The following is a 21223-nucleotide window of genomic DNA, read 5'->3' as shown; positions in this document are numbered from 1 at the left end:
TTTTCCGAATTTTAGCAATGATCTATTTTATAGCATTTTTCATTTTGGTGCAATATAAAACTTAACTGATTTATTGATTTAAAAACAAAATTGGACACATGCTTTAAATAAGCCTTTTACAACAGATCCAATTGCAATGAAACTTTGTTAGGAAATTCCCATAACGATGTTAAAAAATTGTGTGAAGTTTAATCCAAATCAGACTTAAATTGTGTAAGTTTTACAGACAGACTGACATTATCCTCTTTACATGTAGATAGATAAAATGAATACTAGAAATAAATAGCCATAATAACTCCAAAACGTTGCTTTTATTTAATTAGATACTCAACATTTCACTTTACAGCTTCTTTAGGAGTGTTGTGTGAATTTCTTCTGTTGTTTCTATACACAAGTACTGATATCATACCATCTCAAGTTTTAATACTTGCTTCCAATACCCATGTTTCAAAGTGTCACTACATCTGGTGTCTCTTACTAAATGAGTAAAGCAGCTTGCCACTGTTTATCATGCCACTTGCTTCAAATTTTTTTTTTAAAGAGAAGTGTTTGGTGGTCATCACATGTTGCAGAACAGGTTTAATTCACATTAAGATGCCCCACATAGCCATCAAATTTGTTCAGAACCCTAGATGCCTAATAACATATTTATATACTGATAAATCTTTTGAGAAATATCATGAACATACTTGAAAAGTTTATATGGATCCTGTTATTTTGTGATCAATACTGGAGAATTAATGTAATTAACCCTTTTTGAAAGTGAAGAGTTTATAAATATGAACTGAATGTAATAATTGTGCAAATAGTTAATAAACTGTTTTACAGCAAGTTGTTTGTTTGCAAATAGAAATATCAAAAGAATTATAGTTGCAGTTGTAAATCTTAAGTGATTCTTTATATATTTGTTAAACTAAATGTCTTAATAAAGTTTATAAATTTTCAATTCTTGTTGCTCTTCTAGATTATTTTCGTCCAAACAAAATTTTAGTTTCTCAGTAAATAATGTAGTTTCACATTTGATTATTTGGTATTTTCAACTTGAATGGCATCTCATACAATACATGAACTAAATGGCCAGAACAGAACAGAAATCCACAGCTTCAGACATAGCCATTCCTAATTTAGAACTGCTGATGAGAATGAGAGTGGCCATTTAGCATCATCTTTTACCAGCAAGGATAATCTCAACTGAATAGTAGGATGTCCCTACAACTATATCAGCATATCAAGACACACTGAACTTTCCAAGCCACAGTTTAATATGTTAACAAGTCTATCAAATAAAAACTCTGGCTCTTATAAACAATATACTATTACCCACCCATGAAGGGAAAAAATATTTTAAAATTTATTTTTTGAACAAACTTGAGAACAAACTTAAAAAAAACATTTTACTAAGCCCTCAATAATGTGATGTACAGTGGTTCTCCCATTCCAAAACATCAGTTAATGTTTGACTATGAAAATCCATATATACATATATTCATTCTTTTCTTCTAAAAAATGTCTTCTTGGCAATTCCCTTCGCTTCTTCAGGTGGTATTGTTGTGAATATTTCATCTAGAGGGTCTAAGTTGTACGACTTTTCAGGCTTCCTATTTTTTATATATTCTTTATGTTCTGCTCGATCCTTATAACGGCCTGAAGCCATTTTCTTCAGCATTGCCCGATGCTAAAAATGCATTATAAACATTTTTAGAAAGGTAAATATAAAAGTTGCCATAAGACATTTTCTTTAAGATACAAAAATGAAAATAATTTTTTAAATACAAATAATTTTGCAAGTCTAATATAACCTTTATAGTTATACTTTTACTACAACAGACCTTGAAATGCACTTCAAATGAGACTAAGTTACTCACCACATTTGGAGAAATGTATTTGGGATTACTGTACAAGACTGGTCCACCAAAACTTCCCTCAAAAATCTTAACTGGATTCAAGACAAATCTGGGTCCTAATAAACATGAGAAATCCAAATGCATCAAAATGTGAAAAAATTGCACTTCATTAAACCCACAAAAATCTTTAAAAGTAAACATGTTTCCAGTTTTATTTTAAAGATTAAACATTAAAATATTAGTTTGATATATTTTGGAAAAGTTAGAGAACTACTACACTTCATAATCCACTTATCTTAAATTATAAGATCAACGATTTACAAACATTAAAATTTTCAATAGGCATACATCCACAGGCATGATTTAATTTTTCAATGCTTATAGCTTCAGAAAAAATTTCATTATAATTTTTAATAAAAAACACTTTCAGTAAATTACAAAAAAAAACACTATTAAACATTTCTGTTTAATAAGTATGATGTATGAACATTCCTTGATATCATTTAAAACAAATACCTGTGATTTTCAACTTAAACTAATATTTTGAAAAGTTTACAAAAATTGATCAATCTCACAATGCTATCTTCCATTGGTCCATCCACCTACTCCATCATCAAGCCCACAATATAATGCAGTAAACATTACACAGCATAATAATGTGTGGATAATTACCACACGTGATAGGCTCACACTATCCAGCTTCTGCATTACAGCTCTGATGGTAATGTGATTAGAAACACGGTGTCCAAGTGGTTGATCATTGGAGGTTATAATAAAATAAAAATCATATAAGATGCACAGGCTTTTTTTTTCTCCAAATTTTTCTTAATTTTTTTGTGATTAACACAAAAATATAGTTATTGACTTTTAATGCTTTGCCAGCTTTCAGCATTAAATTTAAACAATAACTTTTTACAATGATATACCTTTTTCAGTGTAGGGTAGCTGTCAGCAGTGGCGTACTGTGAACTGTGTCGACCCAAGCACACATGGCCTAAATACACTAACTTCTGCACAAAGCAAACATGTTTTGTAACTTTTGTGGAATGGTTCAAATAAAAACGTTGTTAAATGCAATTAAAATTATTTTTTATTGCCACCAAAAATACATTTGAAAAGAAACAAATCAGAAGATTTATATACATAAATAGCATACACAATAAAAGTTTTACTAGAGGGGAAAAAATAACAAGCAACCATTTACAAGTGCCTTTAGAAGTTTGAAGCCTGAAGTATTAAAAAAAATCTTTTGTAAAATGGCTGCAACATTGTAATTGTTAGGACCTCAGAAAACAGGAAATTGCATTAAACCAGTAAATCTCTAACAACACAGTTTTTATTCAAGACAAAGCAGTTAGGATCTAACTACTAATTAAAGAAAGCTGTACCACATACAGACATCTATAGCAACATGTTTTACACAGAATAATAAAGAAACTGGTTTGCCAAAAGAAAAGAAGCAAATGCACACACACTACTGAAAATTCTAACACATAAATCTTACCAATCTCCACGAGGGAGCCATCTTCTTCCATTATCTGATAATTTCTGAACCAGATTCTGTTATCAAGAATGGAGAAAGTAAAGACATGATCTGTGAAAGGTTGACTTCTAGGATGATGGTTTGGTGTACCAAAGACCTAGTAATCACAAATATAAAGAACTGTAGCTTGCCATTGCAAAGAACAACAAAGAATGAACTTAAAAAACTAGAATATTAAAAATTATAAGTTTATTGACATACAACTACTCATTTCTTCAAGTAAAATAAAATGGCTAACTTGTTTGCACACTTTTATGTTGTTCAATAATATGAGTAAAGTTGTGTTTATAAGAAACTTTCATTTAACTTGCATAAAATATTTCAAGAACAAATAAATGAGAAAATTTATTACTTTGCTAAAGTGCTTAAAAATTATGCAAAAAAGTGAGACAATAATGAACAGAACAAATCCTATACATGTAAACATCTGCTAATTTCTTATTAATTGTAGCAAAATAATTAGTTTGGCAAGGTTAACCCCCATCCTAAATGTTTTTTTTAGAAATGAAACAAAGTATGGACACTTCTACAAATCAATTACCTCATGCACAAAACTTTATCTTTACATTAAACTATAAAGCAGTTTTAGGTCCATCTTCCCCATTGATTTCTGAAGTAGATATACACTTTTTTTACACTTCATCACATTCTAGTTGATGTTATAGCAATACAGATTAGGTTAGTAACTTACAAAAGTGAGCCAATGACATAAGCTTACTTATTTGTACTAGCAGTTCTTTTAAAAATGCAATAAAATAACATACTTGAGCTAGTTCTTTAAAAGCGAAACAATGCTACAAACATACTCATCAATTTACTTGTACTAGTTCTTATAAAAGTGAAACAATGGTATATACATACTCAACAATTTTCACTCAAATACTAAATAAAGAAACAAACATAAACAAACGTAGTTCTTTTAAACCAAAATAAACCAATATAAAGGAACGCTTTATACCTATATATAATGAACATACTACTCATCAACAATTTTCTATAAGTTCTTTAAAATGAAACAATGCTATAAATGTACTCAATTTTCTCCTACTAGTTCTTTTAAAATGAAACAATGTTATAAATGTACTTATCAATTTACTTGTACTAATTCTTATAAAAGTGAAACAATGCTATAAACATACAACAATTTACTTGTACTAATTCTTAGACGTACTCAACAATTTACTTGTACTAATTCTTAGACCTACTCAACAATTTTCTTGTACTAGTTCTTTAAAAAAGTGAAACAGTGATATAAATGTACACAATAAGTTACCTGTACTAGTAGCTCTTTTAAAAGTGAAAAATGAGGAACCTTGTCAAAATTCTGAAAATACAAAATGTTAATTATTAGTACAGTTTCCTGTCCTTAATTTAGAAATCTTGAAAATAATGAAGTAACTATTCTATTACTGTGCTGAAACCATTTTGTGTTTCTGTTCCATTCTGTTTACAGGGTATACTAAAGATCATAAGCAACTGATTAAAGAAGTTTATATATTTAGAAAAAGATGTAAAAATGTTCATCCTGTAGTCTAATATTTAGATTGTTTCCTTGAAAGAGTGTTTTACAACAAGCTGAATAAAGAACACTGTTCCAAGTGAATATAAATCCACTGATAATTATTAAATCATTTAATATCAACACATTAATACTTCCAACTACAACTAAAACATCTTAAAAGTAAGCAAAAAATAATACTATTTATTTTTTATGTACGTAATTAACACTAATCTTGGTAAACTTACAACTTTTACTTATGACAATATTATTTTCAAAGCTTCACACAGGAATGAATGAAGAGTACATTTTAGTATTTTCAAAAACTTGTATGATTTATCCCACTATCTGTTGGTTTACATAAAACACACCTTGCATCTGTCACAATTCAGACTGCACACAAAAACCATTCAGTAATTGTCTACAGTTTCAAAACTATAGACAGTTTACTTCTTGAAAAACAGCAATCCTACCTTATCAAATGAAAGCAAAGGTCTTGAACCTTTCAGACAGTTCCCTGTTAATTTCAGTTCCTCCATTGTATGCACTAAAAGAAAAATATGACATCAATCTGAAACTTTTAAAACCAGAATATATATAGTTCTATTAGAGTAATAACTCTAAAAAACATATAAATTTAAAAAAGTGGAAATGATAAAAATTAGTAATTAAACAAATAAAACTGATTCATTCACTTGTCTTTACCTAACTAAATTGTTTGGTCAACCATAAAAGCTTATCTCACCATTACAATTTTTATACAATTAAAAAAACAAAAAACCATAAGTTTAATTTAGTGATGGTTAAGAATAAAGAAATTTTGTTACAAATGACATTTTTTATAATAATTAATAAAACTAAAACAAAAAATAGGTCTAAAAATGGTTTTGGCAGTTACAATATAAAAATGTTCCAGTTATTTAACACTGACGACATACTACAGTAATGTATTCTTAAGTTTAACTCCCCCATTTCAAAATAGCTAGTTCATAGTGTCTGTATGATTGAATATAAACTGACAAACTCTCCAGTTAACACTTGTTGTTTTCAGCATTAAAGTAAAGTATTACTGACGTGAGCAATTTGAAAACAAAAAACAGTAAATTCCAAAATTTTCACCAAAAATATTAAAGTCATTGTCTGACATATTTTTCTCTTCTTATAGAGCTATCTTAGTAAAATGTAGAATTTCTTTTCTTTTACATATCTGACCTTATTATGCTGTTGGTATTTTAAAATAATGGTTCACATTGGTAACTAAAATGATGTTGAATTGTTGGTAAACAATACTATAAAGCTGTATTCATTATGCTTACATGTAGAGGATGTTGTGTTTGTGTTTTTTCTTATAGCAAAGCCACTTCAGGTTATTTGCTGCATACACCAAGGAAGATCAAACCTGTGATTTTAGCATTGTAAATCAGTGGGCTTATTGCTTTCACAGCAATGGGACACGTACAAAAATATATTAAAGTAAATAAGAATATATTTTGAATATTTTCAAAAAACTGTTAAAAAAGTTAAAAAATATCTTACCATTCTGAACAAGAAACTTAACAGATGGTCCTCTTGGTACATTAGATACCCTGAACAGAAGAAAGTATCATTTATGAAAATTAATTTTAAAAAATAATCACTTAAAAATTCTGATTGGTAAAAATTCTTTTAAATAAAAATGCATTTTCAGTTAGAAAAAAGTTTTAAAGCAATTTCTTACCACATGTAGAGGTCTTGTCTTTTCTTATTTTCAAAATATATAGACTTATTACAATTTTTCATTTCACATATCTGAAATTAATAAAACATACAATGTTAGATTAATTTTGCATAAGATAGGATTATTAAAATTAAACAGTTTTTTCAGAAAGTGACAGTTCTTTCCAACATCCTCAAAATTACAATTTGCTACAATGTGCAGAGATTATGGTTATTGTAATACATGGAAGGTAAGTGATGACGAGAAACCCACGAAAAGTTGTTCGTTCTTCTATGTAAAGTGTTTTCTCAGCCCAAACGAGCCGTTTTTACATATAAATGGAAGGTAAGGTGTCTAGTCATAATCAGCAAACAGTTTAAACCACAAGTGATTCCCATGTAACTGAACAACTCCAAAGAGGCTTCATTTTATTTTCTACACAAGTACCAAGATCTATTTTATTTTAACCCAATTTTATTTAATGAAAATATAATTTCATATTAAATTATTTTTCAATAAAAACAGTTTCAGACTAAATCAGAATCTATGAAATATGTGCCATGTCAAGTAAAATGGAAGTTTCCCTTTTACATTTTGAACTAAAAAGTCAAGCTCTCACAGTTGGAACATAAGATCTCAGATTATTTAAAAACTATATCACAATGGTTTAAAAGAAATGAAAGATGAACAATAAATCATACAACACAAATCTTATTAAGCTCCTATCTCCACTTTTAAAAATCTCACCTATTCTAAATCTATTATAAACAGGAATAAAATTTTTTACCTCTATAATAAGTACAGGATGTAAGAAAACTACATATTAATGGATCTTTGATATTTATATGATTATATGACAATAAATTGTTAAAACTTACCTCATTTATAACAAACAACGAGTCTTTTTTCTCCATTTTTGACTCTGAAAGAGGTCCCATTTCTTCATAATTATATTTATTGTTACAGACCACCATATATAAATAACTTTAGCTATCAAGTCACACATGCAGTAAACTTAATTTTTAAAAACAGCAGTGTTGATAACATCAAAGATAGCAAAAAAAATTCTGCAATTACCTTTTATAGCTATAAGAAGCAAATCACATTTTTAAAAGTTTATATATTCCATTAAATAGACTAGTTTAGACAATCCAAAGGAACTACAACTGTTATTTCACTTTCATTGCAAACACAGTTTCTTAATTTTATTTAGAAATTTGAAATTATTTTTGGTTAAATCATACAGTGGCTAAGCAAATATCCTACCAGTTGTAAAATGCCCAAATTAAAACATTTGTCAAAATAAAATCTGTATTCTACCTTTCTTTGAATGAGGCAGCAACGCCTGCAAATTTTGCATCAGGTGACGGTCACGAAAAGTAATACCTCTGGATGCAAATATCAGTACTCTCTGCTTATTGGTCCACTTTCCCTTTAATATGAAAACAGAGGAGGTATATAGCCATTGAAACAAACTCATATATATATATGAAGCATGACAGAAATGTTAATGACAGGGAGAAACAACCTAAAGAAGTACTATATCATGAAATTATTTATTCAGTTTTGAGAAATCAGATTATTAAGGTTAATAATAGTACACTGAATCTTGTGCAATTTTAAAATATTTAGCAAACACAACAAAACAAGACCTTTTACGTGGTCATAACAGAATTTTTTAACATTATAATTGTGAAATAATTAAGAATAAAATAATTATTTCTAATGTAAAACGTTCATTAAAAGCTACTAGTATTACTATTATCTTATCAAGTGTTATAAAGAAGTTTTACTGTATTAGTTTTCAGTTTAACTTTCACATGTTACACACAATGTTGCCAAAGGCGACTCATCAACCCTAAACTATTAATATTAACGGTAAACGAGTACAGAGCATACCGCTTTAAACTTAATCGTATAATTTTACAACTACATATAGATCTATGGCTATATTATAGTTTAAATATCTTGGGCTCTTAAATGTTATTTGTTTTGGATCATGTTCAGAAAATAGAATACAAACTCTTTTGGGAGGTGGTTCATCAGATAGCCGCGATGATGGAACATTTTTAATTTCTGGATCACTTTTCTCTTCTTTTTCAACAACATGTGCTTTACGTTTAGCTTTACTCCTCGCCATATTTTTTACACTAGTGCCACCTATTTAAACATGACCAAAATATTTTTTTTAATCATGGTAATCTTAACATGTATTCAAACAAAAAGTGTAACATAAAAGTTAAACAGAAATTAAAATTTACCTATATTTTATGAAGTGGTATCAGTTCAAAGATGCGTTTAATAACAACTTAATTGGATGTGTATCGTGAGCAAAAAAGATGTTCAACAAAGCAGAAGAATAAAAAGTAGTAAAAAAAAGGATCATAATTAAATGATAAAGCACACTTTGGAAACTATGTGTTCCCTATTCTTCCATAATTAACCATAATTATTTGTTTTGGAATTTCGCACAAAGCTACTCGAGGGCTATATGTGCTAGCCGTCCCTAATTTAGCAGTGTAAGACTAGAGGGAAGGCAGCTAGTCATCACCACCCACCGCCAACTCTTGGGCTACTCTTTTACCAACGAATAGTGGGATTGACCGTCACATTATAACGCCCCCACGGCTGGGAGGGCGAGCATGTTTGGCGCGACTCGGGCGCGAATCCGCGACCCTCAGATTACGAAGTGCGCGCCTTAACGCGCTAGGCCATGCCAGGCCCTAACCATAATTACTACATATACACGTTTACAACCATACAGGAAGTAATTATAGATTCAAGCATAGCAGCAATAACTACGATTTTCCAATAAGATTGACATCTTTAGTTCCTTCAAAATTTTCGCTCAATGTTACACGAAGGGTCATCTAACGTATCTGCCTCTAATTTTGAACTGATAAACTAAAGAAAAGTAGCAAACAACAATATCCATTAAAAACACTTGTCTGACCATACAATGATATTTGACTCTCTCTCTCTCTCTTTTACCGATACTCACAGAACACATTTTTTGCAACACGAACTGTAAACCATAAAAAAGATATAGGATTTGTTGTACAAGCACGATAATCCTTGATTTCGACCGACGTCAATAAGATTGAGAAAATGAACAAATTGTTAAAAACTTAAAAGCATCCACTTATGACTTTTAGTTAGTAATTAGAAAAAGTAGAAATGTTTCATAAATGTATATTCTCAGTTTCATTGATTTTCTTTTAAGAATAATCTGATTGGAGCTACAACATAAAAGAAGGTTTCGACAGCAAATGTATTTAGGAACAGAAATCTGGTTTCATGTACAACATATACCAGTGTCAAATGGTTTTCTTTTTGTATTGTTGTATTAAAAATATGGTGAATTATGGAATGTTTTCTATTCATAGTTTCGCCTAGTGTTTCATTTTCTATAGAGTGAAGAGGATTTGTTTGATTAATACTTCACCCACGTTTTTCAAAATATAATTTCAAATGTCAACTAAGTCGCGAGTTACAAGGTTATGGGTTTAAAGTTTTATTGAATTGTTGACTTGAAGACAAGCCTGAAACAGAGAAGAAAGGAAAATGCGATATGTAGGCATGTCGTTTATTTTTACCTGCTTTAATGATATAGATATTACTAACGTTTTTTGTTTATTTAACTTATATGCATTTTTAACATAAACACGTGATCCAGAAAGTCATTAAAAGACCGCACAGAATTCAAGCACAGTGAAACAATATCATTTTAAATGAAACTAACAGCGTTATTTAATCTCTCACTATCAGCTGGATATATCCCCGTTTCTTGGAAGGAAGCAATAATATTAATGTTCCAGAAAGAAGGAAAGCCAGCGAATAAACCAAACAACTACCGCCCGATTAGCTTAACCAGTTGTATTGGCAAAGTATTAGAGAGGATAATTAGTAATCGTCTGTCAGTTTACTTAGAAGAAAATTCAAAATTACCAGAAATTCAAAACGGATTTCGAAAAAAACCGCCAAACTACAGACCACCTGATTCGACTTACAGAATCAATTACCGACAGCTTCAACAAAAAAGAATGCACTGTAGCTTGCTTTCTCGACATTGAGAAAGCATTTGACACAGTGTGGCATAACGGCTTACGATATAGATTGCTTGAAATGGCATTACCCCAGGAAACTATTCGCTGGCTGTCCAACTTCCTGGATAACAGAATGTGTAAAGTAAATGTAAATGGGGCCCACTCAGGGTCCTTTTCACCCGAAGCAGGAGTCTCGCAGGGAGGGGTTGTTAGCCCTATATTATTTATCATGTACGTGAGTAATATGCCTCTGTCGGACCTAAATTTAGGTTATGCATCACAGTTCGCTGACGATGTAGCAGTCTGGAAAAGTGCCCCACTCCGTCAATAGCAGCAACGAACCTACAACCAGTCCTAAATAACATCGAAGAATACTGCCAGAAATACAGAATCAAAATTAATATTCCAAAAACTCAAGTCATAGTATTCAGCAGACTGAATAAGCTGAAAAAAGATCCACCAAAACTCTATATGAATGGATCACTTTTACTGACTGCTACTTCTGCTAAATTTCTAGGTCTAACCTATGACTCAAAATTAACGTGGCTACCACATATTAAAATGTACTGATACGAATCTGGTAAAGAGCAAACTATGCAAGAAGTCTTTCAGGTAAAATCCAAGGAACATCACCAGACAACATACTTAAAATCTACAAAACGTACATTAGACCAACAATAGAATATGCATCACCTGCCTGGATTAACATAGCACCCGCACATGTACAGAAACTTCAATGTATACAAAATTCTGTACTAACTTCAGCATATAAAGTACCACGTAGCACCTCAACCACATTCATGCACAAATATGCAAACATAGATACAATAGCTGAAAGACTCTTGCATAATTCTCTAAAATATTTCAATAAGAATTGGCATAAAAATGACTTAATGTGTGATCTCGACAGATATCACGTACATGATGTAAATGGTCTTAAATACCTATCCCCTTTTAACATATATTTAAGAAATGTAACACAAGCTGGCCACTATGCACTAGACACTTAGTCCTTGTTTCTTTTTATAATTATTATTTTCTTTTTTAATCATTATTATTATTATTTTTATTTTTCTCTTTTTTGAATTATTATTCAAGTATTGAATAATAATAATTATTATTACTTTCTTTGTGTGTGTGTGTGTGTGTGTGTGTTACTACAAGTAGTAGTAGCATTCTCTCAATCGAGAAAAAGGAGAAAAATAAAAAAAATATATATATATGAAAATACAAAAATATATATATATGGAAAAAAATTAAATGAAGAAAAAAAAACAAAAAACTTCTTGTTCGTCCATGCATGGACTGAGCCCTGAAATGGACCTGAGTATGATGTTATACTTTTACTCTGGCCCAAAGCTTTAAAAAAAAAAAAAAACAAAAAAAACACCCTAAAGACAGACGCTATAATCGTTCGGGAGGGAGGAAGAGGTCAAATGTACCTGACCCTCCTGGGTATTTAACAACATCAATACCCAAATACCCACACAGTCAAACTTGGAACTTTAAATGAAATGCAATGAAAGTCTAAAATAAATGTATCTTGTGGGTACTTTTACTGAGAACGTTCAGACATTAAGCACATCTCAAATGTATTTGTAAACCAAATTTATCTTAAACCTTATTCCACTGAATCGTAATCTACCATATTCTAAACTAAGAAAACATAGCATTATAAACGATACTATTTTCCCAAGATGCAGTTGCTAACTACGTGACTTTGGTCACTCTCACTATAAGATAAGAGATTTTGCTTGTTTTTGCTAGAGGGAAAAATATTACTTTATATTTATATTCAGTGTGTTCTATGATACAGAAATCTTCCACACGAGAAAATACTACATGCAATAAAATAATAATATTAAGATTTTCATATTCTCACGACACTGATAAGAGAGTCCTCTTTGCGACAATAATATTTTGTTTTATTTCACAACTAATCATACCCACATTTACTATTTGAACCACTAAATATTACCTAAGTTGGATTATACATACTGTTTAATTTGGAGTTACAACTATTACAACCAATATGGTCCTCTAATAGGTTAAACTGTTTTTTTTTTAACAAATATAAGTTCTTAGCATTTTTCAAAATTTCGAATTCAACCAATTTCATTATTGTGTTGAAGTTGCGAAAAACATCTTATTAGTGGTTTAACCCTTTGACTTAGGTGATAGCGCACTCATTTATAGGGTGAAATGTCCTCAGTTCAATGCTCGAGGGAAACAAAAAGAAAAGATTGCCACCGAAAAACTGACTTCCGTCGTGAGGTTCGTCCTAAGATCCTGAAATAAGGCCACTATACATGTTTTGTTTAAGTGAATGGAAGAATGCAATAGTTGGAGCTGTTAAAACGTGCCTTAATTGGTTGGTATTTAATGAATTAAATATTTTAATCAACTTGTTATATTTGTCACTTATAGTGCTCAACGGAAAAAAATAAAATCAGATTATTAAAATAGCATGATTTGTTTATTTGTCGTTAATCGATGGGCTATCTGTGTTGTATCTACTACAGGTATCGAAACCCAGTTTTTAGCTTTATATGCCAACTGACATACTACTGAACAATTGGGGATTCATTAATACGGGGTTTCTTATTTCTCTTTATTTGACAACTGTGGTAGCCTATCGTTTAGTTCTGATAAATGTAAAAGATACGTTTGTGTATTATATTTTAATGTCAGATATTTAACATAAGTTATATATCTCTTTACTGTAAAGCAAGGAGTTTAATCGAAGGGTTCTGAACAAAGAAAATGAGCCTGAATTAAACAGGTAAGCTTGTCTGTTTTTTATTCAGTCAACAGCATCATCTTGAGACCTTTGTTTTTATAGCATTGATTAGCTATAACTTACTGATAGGTTAATCATTTCAATCCAGATACTATATATAATTGCAAAATAAACATTATATATTATACAGAAACAAAGCAACTAGGTCAAGGCAAGCTCAATTATTTTTGGTTCACTGTTTATGCTATAAATGTATACAAAGTAAGTAAACGAAAACTTCAATAATTTCTATATCAGTAAACCAGGTAAAAAACAAATGATATACTTATATCCACACTGACACTGAAGGCATTTATCATAAGTTCCACACGTAAGCATTTTATTCAATTTCTGTATTAATGTTGCTTTATCAATACAAGATCAGTACACTTTCTAACTAAATGTCAATATATGTTTTGTAGACAGCAGAATATCTGCTTTTCATAAAAGATGCAGCAACCGCTTGTTTGTTTGTCCAATTAGGTTTTGGTAAAGGTGTTAGCCAATAAACAAACGGTCCGGAATGGATTGAAAAATTAGGTTCTGTAAAATCCTGATTGAAAACTCTGATTAAAAATATTTAAAGGAGCATATTACTGATCTTTAAATGTTTTTAAACAAACGTTTAAATGTTTTCCTTCAGTGAAGAAACATAGATAATTTATAATACATACTTACAGATATATATAGATACATATATCACGCTTGGATGCTACTGACTGATTGCTCAGCCTCTCATCAACAGTTTCAAAGCAGAGGTAGTTATAGTCGAAAATGTAAATGACCCTCCCAGTCCTTCAACGACCTAAAAACTCGGTACCAAACTTAAATAGCCTTTTACCTCTCTTTTTGTTCGTATTTTGCTTATGGTGCCATCTAAACTTGAAATACCAAGTTTTTGAATGAAAACAATTTAAGCGTCATTACTTAAAACACCATAAAAATGTGAATAGATTGTCTTAAAATACTACTATTTAAAACGATTTTCAAGGTAAAAATAATATTTTCAAAAAGTAAAGTACTTCACCCATAAATAAGTTGTATACGTAAACATTTACGATTTTATGGTAGTGCCAGTTTTGAAGTGGTATGATGTGATGAAAACCAAACCAAAACAAAATCAAACTTAAATCTTATTTAAGTATAAAATATGTGCTCTATAAATTTTAATCTTTAGTACTTACCGATATTTATTAACTGATTGTCTTGTTTAAGAAAAGCTAATGCAGTTGTTCGCCATAGTCTCTAATTTCAAACTGTCAACCGCGGGGAAGGCAACCGACCGATGGTTCCTAACTAAAAATTATTTTGGGATACGATTTATCGCTAAAAAGTGGGATTGAGTATCACATTATAAAGCTACCATAGCTGAAAGAGCAAACATGTTCAGCGCTGGGTTTCGACCCTGCAACCTATACATTACAAGTCGAGCGGCCTAACTGCCAGATCACGCCAAACCTTATATATTAATAACTTGAAATCTGTACCAAGCAAAGTGATGTAGTAATAATAAAAAGTTCGTGAACTACTCTTGGAATAGGTTATGCCTATCATTAAATGCGCAAAATCGTTTTGTGTAATAAATTGGAATATATCTTGGCTTAAACTCTTGCTATAGCCATTATTTATTCATTACACTTACAGGACAGCATAGGAGCAAATGAACGCTTCATTTCTTAAAATAGAAATGAGCAAACGTTATATTATCCAAACAGGAAATGATGAACTCAATTTATTGTCCACTATACAACTCATTAAGTATAAACAATTTACGTGCCTTGTGCAAGGCCAGCGCTAATGAGCGAGTGTTTCCCTATGCCCTCCCAAACTTCTCTCCGGCCTACCCAAGTTAGTTTTCCCTAACACTTTAAGAAACCTTATTATAACTTTTAAAAAGTCATATGATATTTTAAAATCGCTAAACAAAAATTACACTCAAAGGAAAGGAGTATAGCTGTCCTTTTTACACATGATTTAAATTATATTAATTATTTTTGCAGGTTTTCCATTTTTCCTGCAAAAGGTATGTCATGTTGATTTTTTAAACTTTATCATTAGAATTAACATTAGTTGATTGTAATTGCTTTGTTATTGTTAAGCACAAATTTGTACAAAGAACGATCTGTAGTTTGCCCACCACGGATATCGAAACCCAATTTTTTGGCGTTAGAAGCTCTCAATCTTGCTTCTGAGCTCGCGGGGGCTAATTGTTTTGTGTTGCCATCTTAGCAAACGTTCTTTGGAATTTTTTAAATTCATATATACATACATGTATTTCTCATATTTCTGTGATTCATATTTGTATAGAGCCATTCAAAACTCAGGACTACTATACTTTATATTTCAGTATTTTATTGTTGTTTACTTTAAATATAAACAAGTAAATTAACACTAACTTCCAAGGGTGTTAATTAACCTCTTTTTTCCAAGTGAAAACTCTCGTACGGACGAGAATAGATGAGATTTTGGGGTTAGAAACGTTGTACGTGGTGGATAACGTTAATAATGATTAATGAGTAACGTTGTATCGTACGTTATATAATTGTAAGAGCACAGATATAATTCAATTTGTGAGTAAATCATACACGATGGAAGGTGGTGGTGACTCACCTACGAGAGGAAGAAAGCAAGGTATTCCAAAAAATGTAAAAGATCTTCATCAACCCGGTACAAATGACGTTAGTACGGAATCTCAGACTCCGGACAACCGTAACAGTAGCACTAACGGTAATGCCTGACCTGAAAGTAGTAATATTTAGTATTCGTCAGTAGGCTTACATGTATGTTGTAACTTAGTGAAGCCAAACGAATGGTGATCGCAATTCTATCCGAACATCAATTTAGTTGAAAGTGTAGCCGAAAATGTCAGTTAATTAGTTTTGATGTTGCACTTACACTATTGTTTGTTACAGTACTTCCTAGTTCATTCAAAATGTGTGTTAGACTTGGGGAGTGCCATTTTGCATTATTTGCACAACTAATCGAGAGTGAAAAAGATATTGAAGATGTCAATCCTACATAATGAGTATGAAATAGGATGTGTTCTGCATAAAGGATGAATTCTTTGGAATGAGTTAAAATATGCTTTCATTTTACATAAAAGTTTGATTCAGTATAATGGTTTCATTCTATACAACAGGGTCGAATTTTTGTAATACTAATAGTAAAATGTCAGTTCTGCATATTATGTTGCAGACACCAGATTTTACCCAATTCAGTTAACATGGAAGGAAGTAGATGAGCATTGAAAAGTGATTGGTCATATATTATACAGAACATATGATTTGTAGAATCAGGTTCCTGCAACACATTATCATACAGATTTGGCCATATTTTAACTTACTCACAATTGGTTCATTATGTAAAGTGAACCTGTAATTTACTTCTTTGCAGAATTGCCTCATTTTACAGATTATATCAGTAGTTAAATTCATGCTACACAGTTGACATCTTTGACTATCTATCAGGTAATGAAAAATGTGAAGGAAATATGCATATAATGACTTGTGCATGTTTTGTGAAATCTTATATCCTTTATAACTACAAAATGCAGTTCTAAAAGAAATATATTATGACTTGTGATGCATTCAAACCTTTGTTTTATGCCTACAGCACAGTATTTATTTTTCCTTTTTTTTTGTACAACTAGGCAAAATATGCTGTGCGACTATTTGCAGCATGAAATAGCAGTTTGATATACTGATTATTTGTCATTATTAAATGCATGGTTGATGCATCATCATTTCCAAAAAATATATTAAAGCCTGATAGTGTGTAAAATTATATTTATCACACTTGTTATAATACTGGTTGAGCATTTAAGTGTTATTTTTGTGTTTTAAAGGCATAGGGGATTATGAATGTAAAGTAAAAGGAAAAAAAAAAAATAAGAAATAATTGTTTAAATGCAAAACAAGTTAATCATTTGATACTTCTGCCAGTACTTTATGTGAAAATGTTTCATTGATTTAATAGAGGTGAATAATTTTAAAGATCCAAAGTAGACTTTTCAGGTTAATTTTATCAGTCGTGCATTTGTAAACTTTTTACAGTGATTAATCTACAGGGTTCAAGAAAATATTGTTTTTTAAGATAGGGAAAATTTTAGTGATTAAGTTTGAAAACTGTTGAAAAATTTATTGTGATCAATATTCCTCTGATCACTGCAAGAGTATTGTTAAACAGTACATTCATCTCTTGTAAATTTTCAGATGTTAAAAAGAAATATGTTGACTGACTACACAATAAATAACTTTACCATACTTTCTTAGTTACCTTTCCAACAATAATTAAAATAATCATCTATTGTAGCAATTTGTAAACATCTACTTCATCTACAGATTATTTAGCTTGGGGAATGAGGCTATCACCTAGTCCTAGTACACACACACACACACACACACACACACACACACACACACACGTGATAGGTAAAAACTGTTTTACTCTTTTAACTTTTAATTAAATGATGATAAAGTAAGGAATGAAAATCTATATGCTGTAGCTTTATTATTTTAGTAATGTGTTGCAACTTTCAGTGATTTCATTTACAGTACTAAGGTAAACTTGCACTTTTGCTTTACAATTTAATTTGTTAATTTTGGCCTGTTTAATCATAAATCTGCTTTAATATTTCTTTCACATTTAAAAAGAATATTGAACCATTTTTCAGCAGAATTTATTTTTATGAGCTCTTTATACTTAATAAATTGTTCTTGTTCTGTAAAATAATCTAAAGTAATTTTATTAAAACATGACAATCCTAAGTATATAATCATCTTCATTATGAAACTAATTTTATGAAGAATAGTTTATTTAAAAAAAAACATTTAATACTTAAAATGAAATGCAAAACTATTTTGGAGCAATTCATATGAATTTAAAAACTTGGACAGATATATTTTTTCTTTTTTGTTAGATAATAGAATGGATTGTAATTTTGAGCCTCCTATCACTTTCGATTGGGTCAGTAGACAGGTGGCAGAGGAGTATAAGAGTAGCCTTGAAATTATAAACCAGGTTTATTTCTCTAGTGGAAAAATTGCTAGAGATTGATAAGAGTCTTTGCAAGATTATTCAGTAAAATATGACATGATAAAAGAAAATTAATGTAGAGTCATTAAAAGGAAAACATACTAATCTAGTGATCTTTTTTGAGAATGTTATGCATTAATTGGATGATTCTAAAGATTTGGGTATCATGTACTTAAAATTTCAATCATCTATTGAGAAAATGCCACACAAAAGTGTAGCTAAGAAAATCACATGGGTAGAGGTTGGGAAAGACTAGTAAATTGAGTTGTAGAAAGGTTAAGTGAGTGAAAGCAAGAAGTTATTAATGGAGTTCAGTCAGACTAGACTCTTGTTACTAATGGAATGCTTGGACTTTTGCTTTTTCTTATTTACATTTTATGATATTGATAGGAGCATTATTAGGAAATTTGGCAGTTACATTGGACTGTTATTTGTGGCCATATTGAGGTATTATAGAATGAATTGGATCAATCGATAAGATAAAAAGACATTTTAACATATGACCTTTAATTATAGGAAGTGAAGATAATACATTTTGGTTATAATTTGTATAAAGATTAACAACTTTTATAAGTTGAAAATGATCTACATTGTGTCAGAACCAGTCAGGTAATTAATTTTATATTTTTATATATTTGTATTGTTTTCCTTATTTAGTTTGTGCTTATAAAGCTGTTATTCTTTATAACATTTGTAATTAGCATAAAGTCCTTGTTTATTGTATCATACTGTTTAACTCAAGCTATTAAAGTAGTGCTCTGTTAGTAGTAATGGTAAAACTAGTAGAATTTTTGGTATATTGATTGGAAACCAAATACAGATCACTAGTTAGATTGCACTTGGAATGGTGTAACCAGGTTTGATTTCCTTATTTAAAAAGGGATATTGAGGTAATGGAAAGGTTTTAAAGAAGGCCAACTAAAATGATTCTTGGGATGGAAGGGTTGTCTCAATAGGGTGGGTGAAGATCTCTAAGTTATTCTGTTGAGAGAAAAAAAAAGGTAAGTGTGATTGTATTGAAGATTTACAAGATTATTCAAGAAACTGGTAGGCTAAAGACCTGATTTGTTTTTAAACTAGAATCTTCAAGGTAACAGATTTGATAATTGGAAAAGAGAGATAAGGCACTACTTTAGAGTTATTTTTGTAGCAGTGAGATTAGCTCATGGAATGAATTACTGTTGGTAGTAGGGGAGGCTAGTATATTACAGAAGTTAAAAGTGAAATCAATAATTTTCTGAAAAGTCGCTGATCTTCAGGCTCAACAGTGTGCAAAAATTTTTAAGTATCTTATAAATCAAGTTATTCAGTTGTTCATCATACCCTCAAAATTTGCTTGTATCATACTAATGTTTACCTCTTCCATTGACAGTAATGAATATAGAAAACAAAGAACCAATTAAGCAAGCAGCAAATTTTGAATAGTTCATTGACTTTTTTTTTTTTGTTATAGTACACACAATGGCCAAAAAAAGTTTCAGGGTTAACATTGTTTTCATCTCTCATTTATAATGTCATTTACTGTTTTATTTTACTTTTCCATCCAAACATTTGTAACTTTTATCAGCAGTTTCAGGTATGTTTTTGCTTGAAAAATAAGGATAGCATTGCACATGTGCATCATGGTTCATATTGTTTTGTGTTCTGCAGGCTAGAAGCTATTGTATTAATAGTGGTAAAAAAATTTTGAGTACTCATAACTGTTCAAAGTACCCATCTGGATAGGATTTTGGGTATCCATTCATACACTACACAAAACCTTCTGAACACATCTACAGTATTATTTACATGTTTTGTTTTCAACTCAATATATTTATACTGATTTTTTTTCAGTAATGGCTTATTTCTTGTCACTCACTCATAAATGCCAGCTTTGTGTAGGGACTGGGATATTGTTCATGTATGAACACTGACTCCCATCTCAGAAATGGAACTTGGATTCACTGTAGCATCCCTAATCAGTTTCATGCTTGCCTGGTTGTGTAGGTTGGAAGGATAGCCTTATTTGAGTGATGACCAAGTACACAGTACTCAAAGGGATAATCAGTGACTTTGGAAATTTTTTTTAGCCTTCTTCCACTTTATTCCAAACTTGTTTGGAAAGCTTCATGGTTGGTTTGTGGTATCACTATTTCAGTTAATGACTTTAACAGATGTGCTTACTCTGAAGTCAAGTTAAAATACATTGATTACATTCAGGTGGAAACCATTACACTAATTTTGTAACCTTTAAAACTAACCTTTTGCACCTGAACTGATTTATGGTTGCTGTAAAAAAGGGAGATGAATACTTGTGCAATTGATAATATTCTAATTTTCTCTGAAAAAACTAACTTACAAAATATGAGCATTTTTCGTTAGCTTTCTCAGTTTTGAGTAAATTGTGTAGATTCTAAATATAGTCCCTTTTGAAAGTTTTATAACTGCAAGCTCAGATGGCAACAAGATGTAAAAACTTTACAGGGGGTTAGAACTTTTCAAGGCACTGTAGACTTTCATTGAGAAAGGTGTCATTTTGGTGAATTGCAATGTAGCTTAAAATTTGTAAATGTATAGATAATTTTTAGTTAGGCTGTGAGTTGTTTTTCTGTACCTGTTTCTGACACTTATACTAGTTTTAATCATGCTAATTGAACTCTTCACTCATTCAGAAAACTCCAGTTCTACTTACTAATTTTTAAAATGTAAAAACATGTTCTTTGTGATAAAGTTGTATAATAAAATCCCTTGACAAATTTTAGGGTACTATTTCAAATAGCTAAAACAATTTTAATCTTCAAGAA

The 21223-nt window shown here is 30.5% G+C and overlaps 2 protein-coding genes across 2 annotated transcripts in view; one reads left to right on the top strand and one right to left on the bottom strand.

Moving 5' to 3' along the window:
• Positions 1-292: 292 nt before the first annotated feature.
• On the bottom strand, positions 293-8756 carry LOC143249356 (ribosome biogenesis protein BRX1 homolog). Its single transcript, XM_076499069.1, has 10 exons — positions 8605-8756; positions 7902-8013; positions 7460-7503; positions 6603-6673; positions 6422-6471; positions 5359-5432; positions 4661-4711; positions 3349-3484; positions 1866-1960; positions 293-1675 (listed from the first exon to the last, which is right to left on the bottom strand). Exons 1-10 carry the CDS (start codon positions 8719-8721, stop codon positions 1487-1489), a joined length of 939 nt encoding a protein of 312 aa, XP_076355184.1. The 5' UTR covers positions 8722-8756; the 3' UTR covers positions 293-1486.
• A 7080-nt stretch (positions 8757-15836) lies between these two features.
• The window catches only part of LOC143249359 (polyadenylate-binding protein-interacting protein 1-like), a 43964-nt gene continuing 38577 nt past the window's right edge, over positions 15837-21223 (top strand). Inside the window, exon 1 of the mRNA XM_076499072.1 lies at positions 15837-16133. Within this exon, the coding sequence (XP_076355187.1) occupies positions 15995-16133 (139 nt within the window). The 5' untranslated portion in view covers positions 15837-15994. The remainder of the gene's footprint in view (positions 16134-21223) is intronic.

Source organism: Tachypleus tridentatus, chromosome 4, assembly GCF_004210375.1.
Source record: "Tachypleus tridentatus isolate NWPU-2018 chromosome 4, ASM421037v1, whole genome shotgun sequence".
In the NCBI taxonomy this organism is placed as follows: Eukaryota; Metazoa; Arthropoda; class Merostomata; order Xiphosura; family Limulidae; genus Tachypleus; species Tachypleus tridentatus.
The sequence above is the reverse complement of the archived record's forward strand: the minus strand, read 5'-3'. Positions and strand labels throughout refer to the sequence as shown.